This window comes from Myotis nattereri (genome assembly GCF_964212035.1).
Source record: "Myotis nattereri genome assembly, chromosome: 19".
In the NCBI taxonomy this organism is placed as follows: domain Eukaryota; kingdom Metazoa; phylum Chordata; class Mammalia; order Chiroptera; family Vespertilionidae; genus Myotis; species Myotis nattereri.
In genome coordinates, this window is record NC_138095.1 from 9,426,521 (window position 1) to 9,445,235 (window position 18,715).

Here is an 18,715-nt window from a genome sequence, read left to right on the forward strand (position 1 = left end):
GAAGTTTATGTCTCAGGTTTGTTTGTTTTTTAGGAAGGGAGGGAGAAAGAGAAACCTCAATGTGAGAAAGATCCACTGGTTGCTTCCCACACGCCCTGACCAGGGATCAAACCTACAACCTCAGTATGCGCCCTGACCAGGAATCGAACTCGCCACCTTTTGGTGTACAGGACGGTGCTCCAACCAACTGAGCCACACCAGTGAGGGCTGGCTCAGGTGTTTCAATCTCCATCATCCCTTCCACAATTGCTCCCCCGTTTCCAAATCTCATGAACTTGCCCCTGAACCAGCAACTCCAAATACCAGCACGCCAGATCTTTCTATAACCTGGGCTTGCTGGCATTTCACAAACAATCCGAGCTTCGCTGAGAGAAATACTTATTTTAAAATATGTTTTTGCAAGAAAAATTGCTTTATTGTTTTTTTGTGGTCATACAAGCAATAAAAGTTTAAATTTATCTAACATCAGAAAATTCAGAAAAGTATTAAGATCACTCATAATGCTAAAATCAAATATACACACTGAAACATTTAGGTCTTCCAGGAATCAATCATTACAAAATGAAATTAAAGAAAACATACTTACATACAATAACACAGAAACAAGTAGCTAAGAATAATATGACAAAAAAACCCCCATGAAATTCAGGGAAAATTCTAAAACTTACTCATACAGTCATTAAAGACTTAAATGAAAAGAAAGTTCAACTTCATCAACTGGGATTCTCAGTACTACATAGATGCCATTCTCCCTAACCTAATTTGTATAACTCTGATTAAACACCTCCCCATATTTTGGGTGAAATTGTACAAATTGTGTATAAAATTAACATGGAAATAGAAAGGCCAAAGGAAGCCATGGATTTTGATTTTTTTTTTAAAAAAAGAGAGAACAGAGTTTTCTATGAGATATGAATGATTATTTTAAGTTTATAGTAATTCAGACAAGGTCGGATTTTAATTCATGTAATCTTTGAGTCTTTGACCCATTTTGAGTTGATTCGTGTGTGTGGTGTAAGGTAGGGGTACAATTCATCCTACCCAATGTTCCCAGCACCATTTGTTGAAGAGAGAACCTTTGGTTTCTCCAGCAGGAAGTTACCTGGCCTTGCTGGACATCAGTGGACTGCATGTGCAAAGTACAGGCAACAAAAGCAAAACCAGGCAGGAGGGACTACAGCAAACGAAAGCGCTTCTGCACAGTAAGTGAAAGCATCCACAGAGTGGAAGGGCAAGCCCTGGAATGGGAGGAATATTTACAAACCATAAACCTGATAAGGGGTTAACTTCCAAAATAAGAAGAAGCTCCCACAAGTCAAGAGCAAAACAATTTTTTAAAAAATCTAATAGTCCTATTACTATTAATGGGCCAAGCACTTAAATAGCTATTTCTCAAAAAATAAAATAAAAATAAAAAAGACATACAAATGGCCAACAGGCCCATGAAAAGATGCTTGACATCACTAATCATCAGGGAAATGCAAATCACAACCATGAGCTATCACCTCTCACCTGCTGGAATGGTTATTCCATTTTTAAAAATATATATTTTTATTGATTTCAGAGAGGAAGGGAGAGGGAGAGAGAGATACAAACATCAACGATGAGAAAGAATTATTGATCGGCTTCCTCCTGCATGTTCTCTACTGGGGATCGAGCCTACAACCCCAGCATGTGTCCTTGATGGGGCTCAAACCCGGAACCCTTCAGTCTGCAGGCTGACACTCTATCCACTAAGCCAAACCAGCTAGGGAAGAATGGCTATTCCATTAAAAAAAAAAACAAAACAAAACACACACACACACACACACAAAAACCCCCAAAAGACACAAGTGTTGGCGGGAATGTGGAGGAATGGGAAGGAATGGGAAATGGTGCAGCCGCTCTGGAAAACAGTATGGGAATTCCTCAAGAGATTAAAATGAGCACTATGATATGATGTGTTTGGCTTTTCAAATTAAGCTACTAATTACTAACTCAATTAATGTGCTGGTGACTGCAATATTGTTTTTATAATAAAAAAAAACTCTCATAAGACAACACAGGCGGCTCACCCACACGGTAGAATGGTGCCGTTACAAGTGATGCCAAAATTTTCGTCTCAGCATGGAGAACTATGGTGAACCTGTCAGAGCAGATGACAAAGCCGGGTAGGGAGTAGGACCCCATTAAAAAGACACTGCACACCCAGGGAGACAGGCAGAGTCAGAGGAAGGGCTGAGGAGACAGGCCCCAGGTTTTACCAGGTGGGAGGGGAGATTGTGGGAGTGTTGTTGTTTTATTTCAAGTGATTTATTTTGTGAATGTTAAAGACAATAACTAAATATTGTCACAAAAGAAGACGTTTATACTCACAGATCCCTAGAAACAGGGGGGAGGGTCCCACACAGGGCCACACGGGGAAGCACCGGGGTTGAGCCACAGGGAGTGAGGGGGAAACATGGGCGAGAACCTTTACCATAGCCCCGGCTGGTGTGGCTCAGTAGATAGAGCCTCAGCCCTCAGACTGAAAGGTCCCCGGTTCAATTCTGGTCAAGGGCACGTACTTCCGTTGCAGGCTCCAGCCTGGCCCTGGTCAGGGCGCATCTGGGAGGCAACCAGTCAATGTGTCTCTCACATCGGTATTTCTCGCTGTCTCTCCCCTCCCTTCCACGGTCTCTAAAAATCAATTGAAAAATATCTGTGGGTGAGGATTAACCCAAAAAAGAACCTTTATCATAGTTCCCACGGGAAAGGCAAGCGGGGTAAGCAGGCTAGGATGGGCCAGTGCGAAGAATTCCAGCGGGCTCTGGAGTGTGGGGCCGTGCCCAGTCCCCTGGGACCTGCCCTGGGTGAGTGGGAGTCTGGGCTCTGATTGGCTGGTTTGCATCTGAAAGGTGAGCGTGTGTTCTGCTCTCTTCCACCCGGGAGGGGCACTCCGCCTGGTGAATGTGGGGGTGAAAGGGCCCAGGGCGCTGTGCACCATCGGGGAGCTGATGTGTCTTGAGAGCAGATGTTAGCCAGGCATCTTCGCCGCCTCCTTAGGCCTGTAAAGGGGAAAGGACGCGATCACGTTGCAGCGCTGGTGCCCATCTTGGCTTTGCGGGGGCTCCGTGACCTGCCACTCGGCTCCTCCTCAAGGAAAGAGGAGCAGGTCCCGGGTGGGCAAGGGGGGCTGTCAGCAACAGACTTCAGTGATCAGCCCCTTTAGGGTTGCCTGGGCTGCAGAGAGCCCCTGGCTTAAGGCCACGCCCCATCCTCAGTTGCCCCATTTAGGAACCCATCCAGGGCCCAGGGCGGGTATAACGGCCTGACCCCCTCAGACTGCAGGAGGCCAACTCCCAAGGCCATTGGAGCTCTGGGGCTCCCGAGGTGGGGGGGGGGGGAGGAGGGGGGCTGACACTGTGGCCGGGCTGCATCCCAGCTGGACTCTCCTTGTGCCCACACCTGCTTCCTTCCCCTCCGTTCCACGGGTGTCGGTTCCTGCACACCACACCCCCTCTCGGCGTCTGCTTCCTGGGGAACCCCCATGACATCACCAATCCCCTGGCGTGAGAAAGACCCCGGCCCTGGGAGTGGAAAGATCCGGGTTCAGGAGTGCCTGCCCCTACTGGCTGGGTGGCATGCCCACGCCACTCGGCTGCTCTGAGTCTCCCCTTTGTCAGGTGCTGGGGGGCGGGGGGAGGGGTGGGGGGAGAGGCAGGCTGTTTACACAGGGGAATGGGCACCAGCCTTGGACTCCACAGGTTTGAGTCCCAGCTCTGCCGCTCCCTCGCTGAAGGCGGTGAGCAGCGGCACCACCCCTCCGAGCCTCCTCCTCTCATCCGCGAGATGAGAGCGGAAAACCTACCTCACCCGGTGCTGCGAGGATCGATGAGTGAATAAAACAATGTGTGTTAAAGGCCTTAGGACAGAAGCTGGGCGCCAGGCCAACATCCCATGAGCAGTGGTTGCTATGTTTGTTATCGTTAGGAGAGTGAGACAACGGGAGGGGTTAAGAAATTGACCTTCGGCCAAGGCAGCCCGAGTTAAAGAATGAACTTTGAACAAAGGGTGTGGACATTCTAGGAACATGCTGAGTGGAGTCAACGTGATGATAAAGTTGCTGTAAAATCGGGAGCTCAGCCTGAAGCTATATGAACGTGAGAGGCAATTTCTTTGGAAACAAGGGTCCCCAAGCTGGGTGGAGGGGAGGGGGGGACGACAGGGAGGGAGCAGGGGTCTCACCTATATGTTCCAGGAGCCCACTGGAGACCCATCTCCTTTGCGAAAGCATGGGTACGTCATCCAGACCCTTGCCTCTCCCGCCAGCGGCTCCCAGCGTTCTGGCTTTCCACCAGCGACGTTTCCTGTAGGGTCCGCTGGGTCCAGAATCACAGGCCTGAGGAGCAACATTGAGAGAGGGACAGCTGAGGAGCTGGGCTGGGTCTCCGGAGTCTAGATGCCCCTGTAATTGCAAAACACCTGGGGCAGGTGGGCCGGTGGGTAGGAGGAAGGGCCCAGCAGGGCGCTGCTTCCTGGGACTCATCCTGAGTGTCATGGAGAACAGCAAACCCAGGAAAAGGAGCCTTGCTCTTGGGCCTTACAGACCCGAGCTGGAATGCCACTGTTGCCCTTGATGCGTGGTGTGCCCGTGGGAAGGTCACTGGGGCTCTCTAAGCCTCGGTTTCCTCATCTGTGAAATGGGGCGAGCTGAACATGCCCACCTCCAAGGATGTGAAGGGGACACAACCTAATGGGGGCCCATCCATATCAGTCCTCATGATAAGACGTTTTCCTGTTCGAGTGTGCGAGCCCCACAGCAAGCTTTTCACCCGGGGAACAGTGATCGGATTGCTGTAGCTGTGGCTGTGGCTGTGGCTGTCTCAGCCCACGGTTCAGCTACTGCGCTCATTTCCTGGGAAGGGTCGCACAAGCTCCTCGCCTCTCAGAACCTGTGTCCTCATCTACTTACAGTGGTTCTCAACCTTCTGGCCCTTTAAATACAGTTCCTCATGTTGTGACCCAATCATAAAATTATTTTCGTTGCTACTTCATAACTGTCATGTTGCTACTGTTATGAATCGCCATGTAAATATCTGATATGCAGGATGGTCTTAGGCGACCCCTGTGAAAGGGTCGTTCAACCACCAAAGGGGTCGCGACCCCAGGCTGAGAACCGCTGGTGGGAGCACAGTGCCCGCCTCACAGGGCGGCCTGCTGTCTGGTCAGATGGCAGTAAGGGGCCCGGCGCTGGGACCGGCAGCGGCAGATGACCAACAGACGTGGAGCCTCGCCTTCCTCACTTCCCAGGCGCCAGAGCTGAGCCCGGGTCCATGGGTGCGGGGAGGGGCCCTGTGGGGACAGAGTACCTGGGTTTCTGGAGCTGCCTCTGCAGGTATGGACCAATCACAGGATGTGAACTGTCGTAATACTGTGTCCAGTGGATGCGAAGCTGCCGGTAGTTCATGACTAATTCCAAGACCGTCTGAAATCCCTGCGCTGTGATGAAGTCGGTTTGACAGCCTGCACGCTCCCAAGCGTAGACGGTCAGGAGCTCCAGGGCGTACTGAGGCGGCAGGGACTGTGCAAGCTTCTCCTTACACTGAGAGGGGGGAAAACAGCCAGAAAAATGGGCTTGCCCAGCCCTGCGGCCGAATCCAGCCAACCGCCTGCTTTTGTAAATAACGTTTTCTCTTGGTGCAAAGTCACGCTCATTTGTGCACGTATCGTCTGTGGCTTTCACGCTCCAAAGACTGCGTTGAGTCGCTAAGACGGAGACCTGGCCCTGACCCAGTGTCTAAAATATTTACTACCTCGTCATTTATGAAAAGAGTTCGCTGGCCCTGGTTAGGGCTGGGGCTCTGGATTCCGATCGAATCCTGGCCTCAACCTCGCCTCATTCTGGGCAGACGACTCTTTTTTTTCTTTCTTTCTTTTAAATATGTTCTTTTTGGTTCTTAGGGAGAGAGGAAGGGAGGAGAGAGAGAGAGATAGGAACATCGATGAGAAAGAACCCACACCCAGGTATGTGCCCTGACGGCTATGGAACTGGTGACCTCCTGGTGCCAGGTCAATGCTCAACCACTGAGCCACACCGGCCGGGCTGGGCAGACCACTCTTGAAGCCTCAACTTTTTTCATTTACCAAGTGAATGGTAATAATAGCATCTACCTCAAAAGGATATTATGAGCCTGCAGGTGTGGCTCAGTGGTTGAGCGTCGACCTATCAACCAGGAGGTCACGGTTTGATTCCTGGTCAGGGCACATGCCCAGGTTGCAGGCTTGATCCCCAGTGGGGGGCGTGCAGGAGGCAGCCGATCAATGATTCTCTCTCATCATTGATGTTTCTCTCTCTCTCCCTCTCCCTTCCTCTCTGAAATAAATAAAGCAATGAAAAAGGATATTATGAAAATTAATTCAGAGGAAGCACTTTAAGCACTTCCTAAGTGCCTTCTAAAAGCAAACAAAATTCCCTCTGCAGGGAGATATATGATCCAAAGCCCCAAATTATCTCACAAATAATCTCAAATACTATGAGGAGCATAGAAATAGCCAGGCACACAATGAAACGGCACCGACAGGAAGAAAAAAAAAAGAGACCAAATAGCAATAAATTCCCGAAGCTCTAAATATTGCAGAGTCAAACACTGGCTTGAAAAGAACGGGGAGCACTCTATCCAAAGAAAGAGAGGCAGAGCATGGACGAGGTGGGGCCTAGAAACCATGCCCCTCTTCCTCTCATCTCTCCCCCCATGTCCCACCCCCCCCTCCCTCCTTCCCTCTCCATCCCTCCCTTCTCCTCCCCTGCCTCCCCTCCCACCCCTCCCTTTCTGCCTCCCCTCCTGCTGCCTCTCCTGCTCCCCTCCCCTCCCTCCTCCTGGGGTCTGGACAGGACCCCCACCTTTTGGTACCAGTGCTTGACCAGGCGGATGAGGCTCTTGAGCTTGGCGGGGCGCTGCTTCAGGAAGGCCCGCTGCAGCTCCGTGAAGCAGGGGGAGAACTCGCCCTCCTTCCCCAGTCTCTCGCACTCGCGGATGAGCCTGACATAGACGTCAGGGTCAGGTCCGTAGGGCCCCGTCACCTGACCTGTTAGGGACAAATCCATAACTTTAAGATGCCAGCTCTTCCCTGAGGTTCTGTCGCTCTGGGGTGACAAGCTCGCTGGCGTGGATACAGGGAAAGGGCCATTTCCAGCCCCATGCTCCCATCCGCTGCCATCGCCCAGTCCGCGCCACGAAGGTTACAGGCGTCTGCAGGATCCGCTGTCCCGCCTGCTTTCTGCATCACTTCCTGCTGGTCCTCTCCTCTCCTTCCGTCCTCAGCGTCCTGCATTTCCCCCACTACACTCAGGTCCCCTCTAACCTCCGGGCCTTTGCCTGTGCTGTGCCCTCTGCCTGGCATGCCCTTCCTCCCCTTCTCTCTCTCTTTTAAGACCACTGTACCCCAGCAGCCAACACAGGACATGGCAACCAGGGGATACTGCCAAACTTTTTTCATTTTGTGGCATTTTTCTCGAGAGTCCCCTAGGCCAGTAGTCGGCAAACTCATTAGTCCACAGAGACAAATATCAACAGTACAACGATTGAAATTTCTTTTGAGAGCCAAATTTTTAAAACTTAAACTATATAGGTAGGTACATTGTTATTAACTTAATTAGGGTACTCCTAAGGCTTAGGAAGAGCCTCACTCAAGGGGCCAAAGAGCCGCAGGTGGCTCGCGAGCCGCAGTTTGCCGACCACGGCCCTAGGCCCAAAGAAATTCCTGTCAGTTCTGTGTATTAATACATCCGTTCCTACAACTTAATAGCAGCAGTTTGCACAGTGTCCGACAGATGTCGCTGTGTTTCCCTCAGACATTTAAAATCTAAACTATTCCTACACACACCCCTGTGAGCCAGTTCACTGGGGTGTCCTGGGGTGCCTGGGTGCACAGCTGGGGAACTCCCATTTGTGAACACCTACTATGTGCCAGGCCCTGTGTAAGAGCTTAATGTAGATGCTCATTTAATACTTTAAAATAAGTATAACGTAGCTAGTGTGGTTTTACAGTTTTTCTCATGTGGGGACTGAGCCTCCTCCGAGAAGGTGTACTTCCCTGCCCACCTGTGCATCACCCATAGATTCCCAGCCCTCAGAGTAAGGTGATGAGGCTTCCTCATGTTTTGGGTCAAAGGTGAAATTAACATGCCAGATCCATGCTTCCTCATTTTTAGGAAGATAAAATACTAAGAAATGCCTTGCCCCCTAATCGTGCCAATTTGCTGTTTAATGTCACTCATTAAACAGCCTGAGGCTGGTCAGACCTTCTTCCTTCTTGCCCCGGGAGAGAACCGAAGATCTTTTCCCCGTTTTAAAGGGATGCCCTGCTTTGGGAAGACTAACGGTGAACGATTTCCAATCAGAAATATGAACCGAGAGAGAAAGAAGCCGGGTCATAGGACAGAGGCCGACATCACTCATGTCAGGGCACTCACCCAGGACATCGTAGGCGGGCAGCACATCAAACTCCACCTCCGCCTGGGAAGAGCGGCTCTTGAGGGTGAAGCTAAGTGCGCGGGGGTTCTGAAATTTAGGTTGGACCTCGAAGCGCACGGTAAACATTCTCTGTTGCTGACATGCTTCCAGCTGTGTTCTGATTTCCCGGATGAACTCTCCTCGGCGCTCAAACTGCTCCTGAAAACTTGTGAGGGGGCTGAGGAAGACGACCAGGTCGGCGTCAGACCGGTCTCTGAGGGCGGTGCCTTTGCCCGAGGAGCCGCCCTGGAACAGAGAGGAAGAGAAGGAGAACTGGCGTTTCTTGAGAAGAGCCTCCCTACATAAAAGGACGAGCCCATCGCTAACATTCTTGGGCACCGGCCACTGTCCTGAGGGCATTGCCCGTCTTACCTCCTACGATGCTCCCAAGGACTTTGCTGTTTAGGCGTTATTATTAGTTCCCATTTCACGGGTGGGAAAACAGATGCTCAGAGAGATTACCTATGGGCCCAAGCCACCGCTGACAGGTGGCAGGGACTCAGTTCAAGCCCCAGCTGCCTTGTTCTAGAAGCTGTGGTCTTCACTCCCTGGCTTTGACTGTCTTACATCATTATATGCTGTAGCCTGGCCCATGCTGGGTGGTTTACTGGATCTGCACAGCCCGGTAACATATCGGGGAGTATGGATGAGGAAACGGAGGCACAGAGAGGCTACGTGCCTTGCTCAAGGTTTTACAGCCAGCAGGGGCTACCTTCTTTTGCAATTATTATTAAATTTATTGGGGGTGACGTGGGTTAATATAACATCACATACGTTTCAGGTGTGCAACTGTGTAATACATCTGCATACGCTATTGCAGGGGTCCTCAAACTACGGCCCGCGGGCCACATGCAAATACAAATACTGTATTTGTTCCCGTTTTGTTTTTTTTTTTACTTCAAAATAAGATATGTGCAGTGTGCATAGGAATTTGTTCATAGTTTTTTTTTGAACTATAGTCCGGCCCTCCCACGGTCTGAGGGACAGTGACCTGGCCCCCTGTTTGAAAAGTTTGAGGACCCCTGCCCTATGGTGTGCTCACCAGCCCAGACCAGTCTCCTCGTGTCGCATTGTATTTGAACCCTTTTATGCTCTTCATTCTCTCCCCCCGCCCCACACACCCCACCCCACCCGATCTCCATTCATTCACCTAGTAACCAGCAACCTGTCAAAATTTAGACTCTGCATCAATGGTGAGTCCTCAGCCTGGCCATTAATTAGTAGATTGTGGATCAGAGCTGGCCTCCGCTTCCCTGTCTCCGAAATGGACGTGGCTTAGGACAGTGGTTCATGAACTTCACTGGGGCATTTGTTAAAAAATTACAGAATCTGGCCCGGCCGGTGTGGCTCAGTGGTTGAGCATCGGCCTATGAACCAGGAGGTCCCGGTTGAATCCCCAGTCTGGGCACATGACAGGCTGTGGGCTCAATCCCTGGTAGGGAGTGTGCAGGAGGCAGCCGATCAATGGTTCTCTCTCATCATTGATGTTTCTCTCTCTCTCTCCCTCTCCCTTCCTCTCTGAAATCAATAAAAATATATTTATTAAATAAATTGCAGAATCTATTTTCACAAACTGTGGTTATGCTTTTGGTAGGGATCCACTGGAAACCACCAACCCCAGATCTCGTTCTCTGGGGAAACTCCTGCCCGTTCAACGACCCCCTCCCCTGTCTGGAAGGTGGGCTCACCTTTACAACCTTCGACACCCGGACTCTGTCTTGGAGGAAACACCTCTCCTTCAGGAAACTGCAGATGATGTCAATGGCTTGCTTGACCTGCATTCGGAAAGCGGTGTCTGGCAGGAGGTGGTGTTCGATGAACCTGTCCAGATCCTTGGCTGGGATCACTTCGAGATCCCTGGCTACAATCGCTTGGAGCGACCACATTGTGATGCTGGGCAGGGACAGGAAGAGCCAGGGGCTGAAGGAAACCTCCGGCAGCGTCTCTCTCTTCTGTGGCCCAGGTCTGAGCTGCCCTGGGTTTCGTTTCCTGGGAAGGGAGGAGCTATGCCCTTGGCTCTTATCAGATGACTCACTCCCGGGATGCCGGAGCCCTCCCCCACGTTCTGCAGCCTACCCCTGCCTTTAACGTTTGCCTGTCTTCGGACTGCACTCTGGAAACACTGTGTTTTAACCCCCATTAGAACCTCACCCGACAGAAGTCAGGATCCCAAACCAATTTCTGGTTTTCTTCTTCCTAGTTTTTGCTTTGTTTTGTTATTGTTGCTGACAATTGTTTTATAGTCTCCTGTGATTAGTATGTGCATGCGTATGGCCAAAGGGAAAAGGTCAGAAAACTCAGGAAGCATAAAACCCCATTCATAACCCCAAACCTCAAAAACGACCGTTGGAATGTGTTGGTTGCGGGTGCGCCGCCCGGTCAGCGCACACACCAGGTTGCAGGTTTGATCCCCGGTCAAGGGGATCGCTGTTTCTCTCTCACTTCGATGTTTCTCTCTCTCTCCCTTCCGCTGTCTCTAAAATCAATAAACATAACTTTGGGGGAGGATTTAAAAAAAAAATTCCCTCTAATCATCGATTCCATTGCATCCCACACTTTTAATTGTTGTTTCTTTATTGTCAGTCCGTGCAAACTATTTTTAAATTTCTCTTGAGGATTCTTTGACTCATGTGTTAGTGAAGAGTGTGTTAGTCTTCAAATATTTTGGAATTTTCCAGATAGCCTACCATTATTGATAGAGTGTTTAATTCCATCGTGGTAGAGAGCATACTTTGATGAGCTGCATCCTTTCGAATGTGTTAAGGTGTGTTTTCTGGGGAATGTTGCCTGTGAGCTTGAGGAGAATGTGTATTCTGTTATTGTTGGATGAAGTCATGTATAGATGCCTGTTAGCTATCTTTCTTAATTACCCTTCTCTTCACCAGCTCCTCAGTTAACTGTGTACTATGTTGACTTTTGCTTAAAGCAAAATGTAACTATGAAGGGGTGTGTGTCATTCTACACAACATTCATTTTGCCCACCAGTTGGGTCGTGTATATATACATATCAAAGATTTCGTTTGCTCCCAAATGCCTTTATGGCAAAAGTACTTGTTCATGAAATACATACTTTGGGCTAAATCTACATATAAACAGATCCAGCATGAGTTCGGAAGAGATCTGTCCTTAGGAAACCAGCATTGTATTCTTTGGAAAAATGTAATAAAAGCATGCTTCACAAAACATGGCCTAGAATTAGGGAAGCGTGAGTTGTAAGAATTACAACTGTAAAAGATTGAGGAAATAATTGGAAGAATACAGAATTACGCCCTCATGCTTTTGCAAGTGGCTGTAAGTTCTTGTTCCCTTTAAAGAAACAGGAACAGGAAATTATAGATGGCGCTTTCTTGTGTGTTTTGTACAAGACAGACCACACAGGACTCCACTCCAGGGGCCTGGCCTCAGCAAAAAGGTCTAGGTCGGGCATGGGGAACGGCCTGCCTGTGGGCCACATAAGGCCATGGAAATCATTCGGTCTGGCCTGGCCAAGGCATCAGGGGTGAGTTCATTAAATGTTTGACCAACTATAGCAGGCTAGCTTTTAAGTTGATAATTTTGTATGGCCCTTGAATGATGTTATAAATACCCAAATGGCCCTTGGCAGAAAGAAGGTTCCCCACCCCTGGTCTAGGCCTTTCTTGAATGACTGGGCCATGAAGGCCCCTGTGTGGGCCCTGGCAGCCAAGTGAGAGGATTATGATACTCTGATGTCCTCCCTATGGAGTTGAAGACCCACAGGGGGAAGTGACTTGCTCAGGGTCACGCAGCAGTCCTGGGCCAGGGCCGAGCAAAATATCCCTTTTACATGCATGCGTGGTGATGCATATTTCCGTGGGGCTGGGCTGTATTGTTGAACTTCATTAGGCCAATGTCCCTGGCAGATCTGAGTGGAGGAGGGACCAGACTACTGACCGTTTAATCCACTTGCCCGTGGGCCCAGCTCATCCGGCTTCCACCAGGAGCCAGGGCCCTTTGATGCCCTCCCCCTTCCCGAGCCTCACCTGTGTCAGCCCTGATGGGAGACCAGAGCTTGGCAACTTGGTCTCACTTCTTTGAAGTATTTACCATTGTCCCCATTTTCCAGGTGAGGAAACTGAGACTCCACAGCTAGAAAGCGGCGGCCAGGATCTGAACGCTGGACTTGAACGAGCGAAAAAGCTGCTGTGGTTTTTGGTCAGGTGTTTTCTACCACATCATGTTGCCTCTGTTTTGTTTCAATGGGGGTGGGGGGGGGGGAGATGATTAGCCAAGTCAGGTGTACCGATATTTATGAGAACTTTTCCTGCGTGTCTTTCTCCGTTTCTTTGGGATGTCCCATGTCTAGAGAAGGAAATTAGGTTTTTCAACTGCCCATGACGGAGTGGTGGCGGCTGCCTGGATTGCTGTGTTAAGAAGGATTCAGAGGCTGCTAGGAGGCTCTGTGGGAATGATGCCATATCGATTAGTGATGTCTGCCATGAGCAGAGGGAGAGAGTGGCAAGTGTCCCCTGCCATTCCCGGGAGGCCTGGATGGCTGTAATTGGCACCTCTCTCCGCCTGGTGGCCGCCAGCTGAGTTGCATAAAAAAACAAACAGGATGTTAGGGCAGTGGTTTGCCAAGTCACAATGGAGGTGGAAACAGGTATCAACCAGGAAATATTTTAACCCATGGCAAGTGGATGAAACAGTCAGTATTCTGGTGGGCAGAGCTGGGGTAGACTGAAAAAAAATCTCCCCAGTGAACCTGTTATGCCGACTTCTGCCCCAACCCTGGGAACCTCCCTTTGGGGCGACAAGACAAGGAAGTTGTTTCGAACTTGGCCTGGAAAAGGCCCAGCTTCTGCCGGATGGAATTGACGGTTCCTTCTGGGAGGAAACCAACATTGATACCTTTTGCCGAGCACCTTGGGGACAGGTTACAGTGGGATCGGGGATCCGGCTGGAAAGTTCGTTACCTACTCAGCTCACTTTCGGGAGAACCTCGAGGGAGGGGCCATCGTGAAGGCTGCTTGCGGGATGGGATGGAAGGTGCTGGAATACAAAGGAGGTACTCGGTGATCTCATCGGTGTGAATCAACCTGCCAAGAGTAGCCCCCAGGGCGTCCCCGATCTAGCTCCCTCCCCGAGACTGTTCTTCCTCTGGGCTTTGCGTTATTCACCAGTCGGATGAGTGAGCTGACAGCTTTCACGTTATCTGAGCCCACAACCACGTGGGACTTCCCCCCAAGGCTGGGGTGGTAGGGAGGAGCTGAGGGTGCTGCCTGCCTGGTGGGTGGGCACCAGCACACAGTCCTCTTCTAAGAGGCCGTGGGGTGAGATGAGTGGCCTTGAGCCCAAGCTGACATCCACCAGGAAGCAAGCTCCAGGCGGGCAGAGACCGCGCCTTCCTTGGTGGCCACCGTGTCCCCAGTGGCTGGAACGCAGTAGATGCTCATTAAACACTGGCTATCCAGGCAGTGGCGCGTGTCCTGACGGGGAGAAGGAACCCCGGGAAACCAGAAAGGAAGAGCGCAGGCCACGGTGTTCCTGATATTCCTACTTTATTTTTGGCTACATCATCACAAAGAAAGGCGGTGGGCGCATCTGGGGTTCTGCATGCACCGGAGGGCGGAGGGCGTGTGTGTACTTGAGGCGGGGGTGGGGGGGGGCGGTTACATTTGTGGGGAGAGCGGAGAGAGCGTGCGCCTGGACTGCGGGCACTGGGAGCTCGCCACATGCTGGTTCCAGCGCCAGTACCCGCGCCAGGCTTGGGCGACGCAGCCAGCATGCTTTCTCCTAAGGACAAACCGCGGGGCAGAGGCGGGCGCCGGGGCCGCGGAGGGTCAGGCGGAGGGTCAGGGGGCCGACGGCAGCCAGGAAGCTGTTGGCCATCTCGGGGCGGGCGGGGAACGTGGGGTTTAGGACTGAACGTTTAGAAATCGGTGGCTCTCAGTGAATTGTGCGGAGAGCTGGGGGTGGAGAGCCTGGCGGGGGAAGGTGAAAAGGCATGTGTTTCCAGGAAGTGAGCGTTTGCGCGTCCATCTCAGGTCAGGGTGGGCTGCTGGACAGGGGGCGATCCTCACAGGGGCAGGCGCCGTGGGAATGGGAAAAACCAAGCTTTTCACAGGCAGCGCAGACTGCCCGAACCCAGCCTCGGATGGTGATGTGTGTCCGCGCTGCCTTCCTCTCCTTTGGGAAGCAGCTTTTTTAAAGGGCAAGACTGGATGATCCCGATGGAACAAGCCTTTGGCACCGGCACCTGTCACACTAGTTTCAGATCCACGATGACGGCGGTGTATTCCTCCCGCACATTGGAGGGTGCGAGGGACAGAGACAGAGAGACAGACAGACAGAGACAGACAGATTCGGGGCGATTCTGGGTGAGACACAGGCGCGAGAGTCAAAGCAGCCGAGTCAGAGTGTCAGGGACAGAGGTCGTAGGTCCACTGAACGGAGAGCAGAGGGAGGAGGAGCCCGATGCGGCTTCGGCGAGGCCCCCCCCCCCCCGGCCCCCCGCCCAGAGATCTGGCTTCCAGGCGCCTTCTGCGCCCACCCCGGGAGGCCAGGGGCTGGGAAAGGCCTGCTGGGGCGCCTACACAGCCTGTGGGCTGCTGCCTGCACCTGGGCAGGGCCAGCAGCCGGCCCTCCGCCCGAGGCCGCCTGGCGGTGCCCATGGGGAAGTGGGCATCGAGGAAGCAAGGGTCTACGTGGAAGCTCAGGTTTTGCCCGATTGCTGGTCTGGCAGGTGAGGGGAGGTGAGGGGGTGAGGCTGTGTTAGCACATTTTTTGCTTTTGCTATTGAACCCCTTAGAGAGGGAGAGGGGAGAAGGGGAGAGAGACGGGGGTGGAGAGGGACAGAAAGCTGGGAGCCTGGACGCTCTATGTCTACCCCGGTTCAGGGTCCCCACAGCTTTGTCCGGTGCTCACGGCTGAGGGGACACACAGACGCGACACAGGAAACGGGAGTGTCCGTGCCCTCCTGCTCAAGGCCAGGAGGGCTAAAACAGTCCGAAATGATGACGAACGTCTGTAATTACCCAAACAGGGGGGTTGTTAAAGGAACGACCTCTTTGTAAAGATCTCCCATCCCTGTCCCGACTGCTCCATCCTGGTGGGACCGGGACCGGAGCGGGGCTGCGCTCAGAGCCCACCTCGCAGCCTCGCAGGAGCATCGCGGGGTGGCGGGGGGGGGGGGAGGGGGGAGGCAGAGGAGGTCTTTGGTGGCAATGCCCAAGGTCAGGGGGACCCCAAAAGCAGGTTCAGGGAGGGCGGCAGGGGAGGGGCAGGGGCGTACAGGAGAGAGACCAGAGTGCAGTGGGCCGCTGAGGCAGGCTGGGGCAGGCTGGGGGGGACCTGGGCAGGGGGCAGGGCACGGAGCCAGGGAGCCGGGCGCCACTCTAATCGCTGGGCACGTGGTTCTCGTTCTGGAGCTGGTGCCAGCGCTCGATCTTCTTGTCCTTGTTCTTCAGACACTCGTACCAGTGTTTCAAGCGCTCTCCCTTGGCCGAGATCCCCAGCTGGCAGCCTCCTGGGTGACAGGGCGGACAGGGACAGGGCTCAGAGTGGAGGGACACAGGGGACTCGCATTCTGGACCCAAACGTCCAGTTGGGGGGAAAGCTGCCGCCAAGCAGTGAGCCCCTCCGGCGCCCGGGCATCCGCGCTCTGAGGGTGGAGGTCACGCTGTTGTGACTCCTGGCCTCTCTGCCCGCAGGCCAGCTGCTCGCGAACCTGCCGTGGCTCCCTACTGAGGCACCGCGCTGTCTGTCTGTCCAGACCGGGCACAGATCCCTGCACCCGCAGCAACCGACCTCCCGCTCCTTGTGGAAACTCCTCATCTGTCTCCAAAGAGTCACGTTCCTCACCCCGCTCCACCTGCCGCCACGCCTTTGCCCAAGCTGTGTCCCTGGCCTGGAGTTCCTTCCCCGCTCCATCTTTTTTTTTAAAAAAAATGTTTTTATTGATTTTTTTGTAGAGAGAGAGGAAGGGAGAGAGAGAGAGGGATAGAACATCAAGAGGAGAGAGAAACATCATGCATCGGCTGCCTCCTACACGCCCCCTACTGGGGATCGAGCCCACAACCCGAGCCTGTGCTCTAACTGGGAATCAAACTGGCGACCTGTTGGTTCATGGGTTGATGGCCAACCACTGAGCCACACGGGCTGGGCTCTTCATCCATGTTTAGTGACCGTGCTTCCTCATTGTTTGGAGGCCGGCTGGGACAATCAGAGCCTTCATCCTGGACTCGCACACAGATTAGGGAGACAGCCTTTGCACCCCATCTCCTGCAGAGCCACAGGCCCCGTGCTCTGTGATTTAACTATCCCGCCAGAGGCGATCTGTTCGGCAAAGAACCAATCATGACCCAATCTTCCCAACTTCGTAAGCTCGCTCCTCTGACAGCTTCTCAAACTGGACCCAAGCAGGGACCATGGTTTCTGCCTCAGGGTTTGGATGATGTGGTGCCAGAAAGAGAAAGACTCTCACCGCCCCCCGCCCCCCACAGCCCTGGGAGGACAGAGGGCAGGTTTTCGAGGGGAGCTGGGAGCGCTCACCGATGTAATCGTTGGACTTGCCGATGTCGTAGTCCCAGACCGAGATGTCCAGCGACTTCTTCGCCAGGTCGCTGTGTTTGATGTCATAGAAGAACTCCTGGAGGCAAGAGAGGAGGGCGGGTGTTTGAGCTAAGAGGCCAAGTCCGAGGGGTTCACAGACCAAGGGAGGCCCTGGAAGCAGGCGTTCCGGGAACAAGGGGCCCTCCCACTCTGAGCCTCTATTCCAGGCCTGACAATCCCTTTTCTTTCTTGCTTTATTTTAAATCCTCACCCGAGGATTCTCTTTCCATTGATTTCCAGATAGAGTGGAAGGGCGGGAGGAGGAGGGGGGGGGGGGAAGAGAGAGAGAAAGAGAAAGAGAAAGAGAGAGAGAGAGAAAGAGAGAGAGAGAGAGAGAGAGAGAGAGAGAGAGAGAGAGAGACATTTATGTGCCTCCCAAATGCGCCCCTACCGGGGCTGCAACCAAGGTACGTGCCTTTGACCAGGAATCGAACCCATGACCCTTCGGTGTGCAGGCCGATGCTCCAACCACTGAGCCAAACCAGCCAGGGCCTGACAATCACTCTTCAACAAATATTTTCCATAACAAATGCCTCGAGCCCTGTAATTCTCTTTTCAGTGACTGTTTGGAACTGGGAAGGCAGGTGGAGTTTGCTAGAGAGCTGGTCCCGGCCGAGTTTCCCTGAAGGCCGAGGGCCATGGATTCAGTCCTTCCGCTCGGGTAGGTTGCCCCGGCCGCCATCCGCTAGAGATTCAAGGTAGCTGAGGGGACTGAGGCTGACATAGCAACAGCTGCTTATGTTGCCAGTGTTTTAAAAAATGAAAATGAATATTCATTAGAATATTATATGAAATATTCATGTATTATATGAAATATAATACGAATATACCATATTGTGGCTTTCTTTTCCCATTTTATAGAACACATGGCAAAAACCAACTTCCCATGCTAGCAAATATTTCTCTGCATCACCATTTAAAAAAATATGTCTTATTGATTTTTTTTTAGTGAGAGAGGAAGGGAGAGGGAGAGGGAGAGGGAGAAACATAAATCGGCTGCCTCCTGCACGCCCCCTCCTGGGGACTGACAGATGACCTGTGGGCGCATGGGACGATGTTCAACCAACTGAGCCACACCGGCCAGGGAGGCATCACCATTTCAATGGCTTCATTGAATGGCTGTGTGGCTGTCCCGTCACCTAATGCCTGATGGTCAAGTAGTCAGGTTGTTTCCAATTTTTCATGATCATTAATAGTATGATGAAAGGCACCCTTGTAGCTAAACCATGCGTACACCCATGATGACATATCAGGATATTCCAAGAAGTGTTTTTCTGAGTTTGTAAAATTGTAAGATAGAGAACAGTGGATATATACTGCATACCATTGGTGCCCAATAAGAATGTCAGCCACACATATATCTGCTGTATCTATACCGATGTCTGTGTACACACACACACAAACACACACATATTCATCTATCTATCTATCTATCTATCTATCTATCTATCTATCTATTAGAATCTATTCATCGCCGAAACCGGTTTGGCTCAGTGGATAGAGCGTCAGCCTGCGGACTGAAAGGTCCCAGGTTCAATTCCGGTCAAGGGCATGTACCTGGGTTGCGGGCACATCCCCAGTAGGAGATGTGCAGGAGGCAGCTGATCAATGTTTCTCTCTCATCGATGTTTCTAACTCTCTATCTCTCTCCCTTCCTCTCTGTAAAAAAT

At 52.0% G+C, this 18,715-nt stretch overlaps 2 protein-coding genes across 3 annotated transcripts in view; both read right to left on the reverse strand.

Moving 5' to 3' along the window:
- Positions 1-404: 404 nt before the first annotated feature.
- Positions 405-10,360, reverse strand: OAS1 (2'-5'-oligoadenylate synthetase 1; the record flags this gene model as incomplete). Its single annotated transcript, XM_081114018.1, has 6 exons — positions 405-3,026; positions 4,207-4,360; positions 5,331-5,563; positions 6,863-7,047; positions 8,435-8,720; positions 10,163-10,360. 5 exons carry the CDS (start codon positions 10,358-10,360, stop codon positions 4,207-4,209), a joined length of 1,056 nt encoding a protein of 351 aa, XP_080970144.1. The 3' UTR covers positions 405-3,026.
- Positions 10,361-13,978: 3,618 nt separating this feature from the next.
- RPH3A (rabphilin 3A) overlaps positions 13,979-18,715 on the reverse strand; it is a 62,910-nt gene continuing 58,173 nt past the window's right edge. The window contains exons 19-20 of one of the 2 annotated variants that reach the window (XM_081113970.1): positions 16,986-17,082; positions 13,979-15,960 (exon numbers count right to left, since the gene is read on the reverse strand). In XM_081113970.1, the coding sequence (XP_080970096.1) occupies positions 15,830-15,960; positions 16,986-17,082 (228 nt within the window). In that variant the 3' untranslated portion in view covers positions 13,979-15,829. The remainder of the gene's footprint in view (positions 15,961-16,985; positions 17,083-18,715) is intronic. The other variant, XM_081113969.1, reaches the window with a different exon arrangement.